This window comes from Nematolebias whitei, chromosome 15 (genome assembly GCF_014905685.2).
Source record: "Nematolebias whitei isolate Nwh7 chromosome 15, NemWhi1, whole genome shotgun sequence".
NCBI classification, from domain to species: domain Eukaryota; kingdom Metazoa; phylum Chordata; class Actinopteri; order Cyprinodontiformes; family Rivulidae; genus Nematolebias; species Nematolebias whitei.
In genome coordinates this window covers 21,223,727-21,232,826 of record NC_056512.1, presented here as the reverse complement: position 1 = coordinate 21,232,826, position 9,100 = coordinate 21,223,727, and the positions used below count along the sequence as shown (strand labels likewise).

Genomic DNA, 9,100 nt, shown 5'->3' with positions numbered 1-9,100 from the left:
CGGCCCTTACTTTGAAAAATGTTTTAATTTTGGCCCCTTTTGTAAGTGGGTTTGACGCCCCTGGTTCATGATGTCCCACACTCACAGAAATATTTAACCCTAACTTTTAAGTTTGATGTAATTTTATTACATGACAAATTCCCTTTTACTTTATTTTAGATAATTTTAACACAAACCTATTTAATAAATCTTACATGATGCATAATCATTCATGTAATAAACAGTCACATTTTAAACAACAGAATCTTGTTTTGATTTTTTACAACTTTGATTATTTAAACCATGTTAATAGGTATTAACATTCAGTACATTTTAGAATTGATTAAATTGTGTAAAATCTACATTTTTATCTACACTGCAGATAATAACTCATTTTAAGGGGTACAAATGAAAAATATGAGTTTTTAAATTAAATCAAATAGAAGTAAATGCATCAAAATGAACTCTGCCATGAATCATTTCTGTGAGTGCATCAGCTAAAGAATCAGGTAAAGGTTTCATTCAGCTGACTCACCAGATTTGCCCCGGGTGTGAGGACACATTGACCCCCCTCCAGGGGATGGAGCAGGGAGACCATCAACCCTTTCCCTGGAGAGTGAAACCCAAAATATGACCCCTCCCAAAGAGCTCCACACACCCTCAGACTCAGATTATACCACACACACACACACACACACACACAAGATAAAAACCTGTCTGCAGTGTTCTGGTTTCAGAAGGGTCTGAAGTGTTCAGACAGGAAATCCAGCAAGGCGGTTTATTAGCCCATCATTATAAATGTAACCCTTTTTGTCTCTTAACACATTCTCTGAACATTATATGACACTCCATACAAACAGAGAGTTGTTCATGTTTGTTTAAATTCACTGGAAGGAAAGAAAACATTCGGTTTTGAGCAAGCTTGCAGAGCGCGACGAGCCCTTTTTAGTGGCTGTTTATGACTCGTGGCTCAAGCTCAAAAGAAATAACATTTGGGTTTTTATTTTTTACAAAAGCTTTCAAGCCTTAATGCAACCAAAAAAAAAAAAGTGATGCAACAGACATCCTGCAAAGGGTAAACAGTTCAGCTGCTCAGTTCCTGATTTACTTTCTACTTCCAGTTAAGAAACAAAACAGCCACATGTTCACTGTCATACCTTCATGTTCACATCTTCATTGGTATGTATTGGAATAATGGGGGGGTGGGGGGGGGGATCACCTGGTGGCTTAAAAAAACCATGTACAAATCCTGAATGCATGATGAAATAATTTTCTCAGTTTGTACTTATTACTGTGGTGAAACAGCACCACCTGCTGGTGAAACCATGGAACTGCAGCCCGTGATCAAACGCGCTGCATGGATTTTATTACAATCTTCTTGCAGGAATTACTGGAGCTACAGCTGATTAATCTTTGGGTCAGCCCTCAAGAATATCTAAAACTCTGCCATCAACTGGGAACAATGTTTTCATCGGTCTACAGCGGTGTGGTAAAGGGAACTGCTGGGACAGACTGATTTTGAACTGGACATTCCATCATTCCTGGACACCTGCAGACCAGCGCAGTTACACACACACACTGATGCGATAAGAAAAATGGAGCTCACACACATTCCAAGAGCATAAGGTGTTTTGCTGGTGCTGCAGTAAAAGGATATCAGATGAAAGCAGTCTCAGCAGAAATACAGGGAGAGATGGAGGTGGCGGGGGCACAGAGATGGAATAAATCTCCAGAATATCCTGATGCATGCTCATCTCCAGAATGTGTGTGAGAATGCAGCATCGCTCTGCATGACATGAGTACATGTATGAATTCATGTTAGTACTAAAACACCTCTTATATAATGCACAGATCCAGTTGCACAAACAGGAACTTTGATTTACCCCTCAGCTTCATTCCAGCTGTACACATCTGTCTCTTGTTACTGCATCAAGCAGCATATCGGGTCCATTAAATGGAACTGGTCGTAGCACAGGTCAAAGTTTTACATCCTGGTTTGAGCCGCTGCTGCCACCTGCTGTCCAAACTGAGGAACCGCTTCATTTCGAGAGTTTACTCTAAAAATCCAGGCCCATTCAAAGTTTCTCTTTAGTTGTAAAGTATCGTTTAAAATCAAATTTTAGCCTCAAATGTCAGAGGCATTGCCATGAGCTTTACTTTTACTTCCTCTTTTAAATCAGTATTTTTATATTGTATATTTCATGCCAGGTATTTTCTGAGGTTGAAAATCAAAGTTCTTTAGGACCTTTAAGCACATTTACATTTAAACTGCCTGTGTGGCTAGAACACAATTTAGTATTTATTTCATTACCAAATAACAGAATAGTTGCTGGGAGTATTAAGTCACTGTGCGGAGGGACCTTTATAGTTCGTTCAGGAAGAAGACCTGCATGTGCAGAACAGACGGAGTCGTGTTATGTTGGAACACATGTGCACTTTATTGGGATTGTTTAGTCAGTGTACAGGTTGGCCCCACTGGTCTGGCAACCCATGATACCCAGTTACTTCAAGACCCCCTTGCCCCGGCACCCTGGGGTGAATCCTTCAGAGGAAGAAGGTCAGTTGGGTTTTGCATAACAAAAACAAAAACTAAACAGGACCAAGACTTTTTCTTTAAGGCTGAAAGTACAAAAAACCCAGACAAATTTACATACAAGCGATACTACAACCAAGTTAAAGTATGCTCCAACCACTGGGCAGCCTTCACAGAGGCAAATACGTGTCTGAACAATGCAGTTAACATCTGGAATCATATCTGAAGAATGCAGTTAGACATTTGGAATGACAAAAGGTACATTTTGAAGTCCCAGGACGAACCGGGATATTTTTTATTTAACATAGCCAAAAACCATTGTTTCCTTCATCGTTCCAGTTTATTTAAATCCTGAGTCAAGCGCCAAAAATAACTGAAGCCATGCCAATGAGTTGTCTAGGCTCTGCGCCCGAGTATGAGAAATGTGTGGTTCTGCACAGAGCTGAAGATGTTTGGTGTTTGGGAGGGGAGGAGGAACAGTCTGTTTAGAAGCATTTGCGGTGGACGATGGAGGGGCCGGACTCGTCGTACTCCTGCTTGCTGATCCACATCTGCTGGAAGGTGGACAGGGAGGCCAGGATGGAGCCTCCGATCCAGACAGAGTATTTACGCTCTGGTGGGGCGATGATCTGTCAAGAAACGAGGGAGGAGTTAGACCACGTGTCAAACGTCAGCTGAAGATGCTGCTCCACAACAACTCACCTTGATCTTCATGGTGGATGGGGCCAGGGCTGTGATCTCCTTCTGCATCCTGTCGGCGATGCCGGGGTACATGGTGGTACCTCCAGACAGCACAGTGTTGGCGTACAGATCCTTACGGATGTCGACGTCGCACTTCATGATGCTGTTGTAGGTGGTCTCGTGGATTCCGCAGGACTCCATACCTGAGAGCAAACAAACGCTTAATACGTAGGACAGCCACCATGTCCAGAGTTAAGGCAGGGTTCAAGAGGAACTTACCGAGGAAGGAAGGCTGGAAGAGGGCCTCTGGGCAACGGAACCTCTCATTGCCGATGGTGATGACCTGTCCGTCGGGCAGCTCGTAGCTCTTCTCCAGGGAAGATGAAGAGGCAGCAGTGCCCATCTCCTGCTCGAAGTCCAGGGCAACGTAGCACAGCTTCTCCTTGATGTCACGCACAATTTCCCTTTCGGCTGTGGTGGTGAAGGAGTAACCACGCTCAGTCAGGATCTTCATGAGGTAGTCTGTGAGGTCACGGCCAGCCAAGTCGAGACGCAGGATGGCGTGGGGCAGAGCGTATCCTTCATAGATGGGCACTGTGTGGGTCACACCGTCACCAGAGTCCATGACAATACCGGTGGTACGACCAGAGGCATACAGAGACAGCACGGCCTGGATGGCAACGTACATGGCAGGGGTGTTGAAGGTCTCAAACATGATCTGAAAGGAAGAGAGAACACGTTTGTGTTTTTGGTCATGGATTTGTAGTCACTGCATTCACTACATGCAGAGTAAGACAAACCGTTAGTTTAAAAGTGCAGAAACTACATTCACACTGTGCATGTCAGACTTCTAGTGGCCGAGCAGTTAGCTCAGCTAAATCTTTAGTGCAGATAAAGGCACACAGTCAGAAACCTGTTGATGAAAGATCATCTTATAGGAGAGAGATCCTGGAGAAGAGGGGGAGGGAGGAGGAAGTGAAAATGAGAAGGAAACTGAAAAGCTGAGGTCACTTTCCAAGTAGTGACTAAAACTGATCCATGAAGGCTGTATACCTGGGTCATCTTCTCCCTGTTGGCTTTGGGGTTCAGAGGGGCCTCTGTGAGCAGGACAGGGTGCTCCTCAGGGGCAACTCTCAGCTCGTTGTAGAAGGTGTGATGCCAGATCTTCTCCATGTCATCCCAGTTTGTGACAATACCGTGCTCGATGGGGTACTTCAGAGTCAGGATACCCCTCTTGCTCTGGGCTTCATCACCTACGTAGCTGTCTTTCTGGCCCATGCCCACCATCACTCCCTGAAATATTAACATTCATTAGCACTAGAACAAATGAGATCAGTTTATACAATTAAAATTATAATAATTTAAGCTGCCATTTATTATGCCTCGTTTCTCTTTTAGCAATTTGATTATTGTACTTTAGTTAAGTTAGAAAGTTACAAGTAAATCTTACCTGATGTCTGGGGCGACCAACGATGGAGGGAAAGACAGCACGAGGGGCGTCGTCTCCAGCAAATCCGGCCTTGCACATACCGGATCCGTTGTCAACAACAAGTGCGGCGATTTCCTCATCCATGGCTTAACTGAGGAGAAAGAGGGGAAGAGAAGAGTCAGCATCACATCCACCCAGAGGCAGCTGCTCTGTAGTCTCACTTCCTGTTCAAGCAGCTGCAGTGCACCAACCAGGCTGCTAGATGGCGCATGCGCACCACATTCCGCCCAAGCCAGACAAAAGGAAGTGTTGCTGCATTCTCTTATAACCATATAAGGGCATGGCTCGGTTTAGAGCAGCTTTGCGGCTACCCGCGCGGTGGCCAACAGCCAGAATGCAAGGAAGGAGAAAAAAAAAAAAAGCCAACAGTCGACATCAAACCCGGACAGACCACTCCCTCAAGTTCACTACAGTTCTCCACCCCATTGTGGCTCAATACCCCTCAGAAATCTGCTTTAATATCACTGCGTCATAAAAATCGACCGGAAACCTTTACTGCTGCATTCAGGGACCCCATGTCTGAGGGCCCCCTTGATACGACCGCGTAGAGGAATTACATTTTGACGGGCTTTAACACTTAAAGCTGAATCATAACTTTTCAGATTTGTGAATGAATTCAGCCCAACATCCTTAAAGCCACGCCTTTAAACCTGAAGTCATTGGGAGAAAAAAAAAAAAAAAAAATCCAGTTTTTCGTGTTAAACCGTTGAGTAATTAACTTTGACCCAACAACCAGGGCTAATCATTTTTTACAGTTGGCCTTAAGTGAAAGCTAATCTTTCGTTAGCAATGCTGGCTAATCAAAGCGCCGTGCGGAGCGCCAGGCCGGCAGCAGCCGTTAGTCAAAGGGCGTGTTAGCATGAGGTGGCTAAGCTAAAGTAGGTCACACCCCGTTAGATCAGGCGGCACAAAGGGAGCAGCCCTGAGCCAGACAGCCTCAACTTACAGGGGGAAAAAAAACTAAGTGTGGGGGTAAAATCCATAAATCCGAGCGGCTAGTACTTAAACATTTAATTAAGCCCGACTTTAACAGCACCGCTAACTCAAGGTAACGTTAAACATGAGCCGGTTAAAAGCACCCGAAAAATCTTGTTTTTTTTTAACAATTAAAACATTTTTAAAAATATACAATACTAGTGAAGAATCAAATACAGAATATAAGCAGTTTGTTACCGGCAGGACAAAGAACCTCGTGCTTCTTTCAGGTAATTAAAAAAGACAAATTTAAACATCTAAAAATAGTCTACTGTAATTAATGTTCACATTATGGCTGGACTAAAAGTAGAAGCGTGTGAACAGCTAATTTCGGTCTGCTTACCTTTGGGTGGGGGGGCTTTTCGACTTAAGGGAACCGGTTTCAGGCAAATGAAATCCCGCACAAGCTGTGAGCGTGACGACGCTGAGAGTGAGTCCAGCAGATCTGGGCGCTTGCTATTTATACTGCGCGAGCGGCTCGGCTCTCGCCATAAAAGGTAAACTTTCGGAACGGCGCTCCTGATTGGCTCAGCGTCATGCACTGGGGCACGTCTCGTGCACGCCGCGGTGCACAGAGCGCCTCGCAATTTGAAAGGCGAGAATGGCGGAGGGTTTGGAGAAAATACAGGGGAAGGGATTGATGTTGATGTCTTATCTCGTGATGTACCGTTTTATATACAGATATAAGAGTATGCTCGGAGTGTGATATGTGTGAACTAAGCGTCTCGTGCACCTGCTGTAACGGTATGAGGCAATTGAAACGCAGGACTCCTCCCTCTAAGGCCCAGGATTTAACATCCAAACCCTCATTCTAACTCCACGGTTTCTCTCTGGATTAAACTGATACTGTAGACTAATCTGTGTGTAAATGTGGTGCTGATGCTGCCGGAAAAACAACAGGAGTCACCTTAAAAAAACACAGGCTGTGGCTGAATGCAGGCCGTCTTTTTCTCCATATCCAATGCAATAGTTATTTTATTGCTCAGTAGATGTGGCTCTTTAATATCCTGCCACTCTCTGATTGATTTATTGATTGATTCACTCTTAAGCCATGCTTGGATTTCCTTCTACCATGATGCAGCAAAGGCAGTGATGGAATTTGAACATGTATATTTATTTTTTAATCCCTTACGGTGTTCTCAGCAGGCTCACGTTTATTTATCACATTAAAACACACACAAAAGTAGATACGGTAAACTGACAAGATGGCCATTTAAAGCTGCCTCTGTAGCAACTCTTTCTCCTTACCGCTTCCCCTTCCTCATTCATCTGCATGAACTCTACCCTTTTTCTGTTGTTCTCGTGCATTCTCTTCCTGGACTTCATTCATACTGTTAAACTGACTTTAAATGGACATTGCCAACCCTAATGCTTCCCTAGTTTCACAAAGTCATCTGACATTTGAAATAGTTCATCGCTCCTCCAGTGTGAAACAAAAATCGCGTACACTTCCCTCGAAATATGCAGATTTGAGCTGTGTCACGTTCTGCTGTTTAAAGAGCATTTCTGGTCTGGAACAAAATGAAACGGAACAGTGGGAGTTTGGACTCTTCCACGCAAATGTTAGATGTTTTACAGATAGAAGGACGGGTGTTTTGATGATCAAAGGTCAGATGGCTCCACTTACTAATTTACAGGTTTGCGGTAGCGCTGCATTTTTAGTGATGAGGGGACGAAGAAAAGTAGGTGGGTCCAGGTGACACAGTGAGCAGATTTGAATAGAAAAAGCCAAGTGGATTGTCTCACCTTTGTGATGACACCAGCAAGCATTGGCTGGGAAATATATGGACCTGCCTTGCGGGTGTGCCCAATATATTTATAATGTCGATATTGTTGCACAAGAACAAATAAATCAGTGTTTCTCTTACCATTACCCAAGGAGAGCGCCCCGCCCTGTCATCTGAACTGAGCGCCTTGCCAACCAAAATTTGTTCAACTGGGTTTTTGTTGCGCCGCTAAGCCAAGTTTTGTGTCTATGTTTGTTTACATGCATAAGTGTAAGGTTCCTGGTTAAGTACTGTATGTTGTCAACACTCCTCAGTGGGAATCTGCACTTGCCAAGTGCTCAAAATACTGTCCTGGAAAGACTCCTCCTCATGTATCACAACAGTGCGTGTTTGTGCTTTACACCCCGACTGCCAGATAAATGCAGGCTCTCTGAACTTAGGCCCAGCTGTCAAGGTCTTCCGTTCTGCCTAATGAATTATCTCGGGGTTTGTCATCAGACTGAGTTGTGAACACAAGTCATGTGAGACGTTGTACATAATAACTAATAATTAAAGTTTTCTAAATAAGACGCTTGTCAAACGGTGTGAGACCATAATGAGAGATGCAAGTGGAGACTACATCTGTAATTTAGTGTCAGGGAGCGTTAGGGAGTGACTGTAACTTACAATGATTTACCTGTAAACCTTGGTAATAAAAACACCTTTGGGTATACAGTATATGTCAACGAAATACGTTCTGTGTGAAGCAGAGGAGCTTTCAATATTTCAGATGGTTACAAAAAGAGATTTAACTTAGCTGCAATTTATGTTGCTTCTGCAGGGAAACACATTTTCCTGTACTTCTCCAACAACATGCACACCTGATTTTCCATGATGTAATTGTTTATTACATAATTTCAGTAGTTTGTGATTGTGCTTGTGTAATAAAGAACACATCAACCAACCATGTTGTTTTAGAGTATCTGGAGTAGAACATTTTTATAGGTCAATATATACATATTTTAAATGTGACAGTCAATTAAAAAGGAGTCAAACAAATGGGATGTGCTGTAAAAAAATGTTCGATGGTCAGCAGATTTTAGACGGAGTCATTTTCTGTTTCCATTCCATGTTTTATGCTAAACTAAACTACCTATAATTTGGTTTAGTTTAAGAAGCTATAGCTTAGAAATCTTGGTTACTCACCATTTTCTCCTTTATGACATGCGCACTAACACATTTATACTTCAAACTAACGCCTGACGTCATTTCAATAAAGCTTAAAAGAGCTTCTCATTGACTAAGCTAACTGTCCAGGCTAAAGTTGACCGGGCTATTTAACCAGGATAATTACACAAGTTAAGTGACTTGGCCAAAGCTGACCAGCTAACTTACCAGGCTAACTGATCAGGCCAAAGGTGACCAGGCTAACATACCAGACTATTTAGCCAGGCTAACTAAACAAGTTAAGTGACTTGGCTAAAGCTGACCATGCTAACTAACCAGACTAATTAACCAAGCTAACAGACCAGGCCAAAGCTGACCAGGCTAACTAACAGACTAACTGACCCCTGGCTAAATAACTAAACTAAATGACTAGACCATAGCTGACCAGGCTAAGTAACCAGGCTGAAGCTGACCAGGCAAAGTTACCAGGCTGAAGCTAACCCAGCCAATGTAGACCAGGCTAACTAACCAAGCTAAACGACCAGGCTAAAGCTGACCAGGCTAACTGAT

The 9,100-nt window shown here is 43.4% G+C and overlaps 1 protein-coding gene across 1 annotated transcript; it reads right to left on the bottom strand.

Annotated features, from left to right (window-relative positions):
• Positions 1–2,393: 2,393 nt before the first annotated feature.
• On the bottom strand, positions 2,394–6,124 carry actb2 (actin, beta 2). The gene is made up of 6 exons (XM_037688870.1): positions 6,001–6,124; positions 4,644–4,773; positions 4,247–4,486; positions 3,473–3,911; positions 3,215–3,396; positions 2,394–3,141 (listed from the first exon to the last, which is right to left on the bottom strand). The coding sequence occupies exons 2-6, from the start codon at positions 4,764–4,766 to the stop codon at positions 2,998–3,000; spliced, it is 1,128 nt and encodes a 375-aa protein (XP_037544798.1). The 5' UTR covers positions 4,767–4,773; positions 6,001–6,124; the 3' UTR covers positions 2,394–2,997.
• Between the last annotated feature and the right edge of the window lie 2,976 nt (positions 6,125–9,100).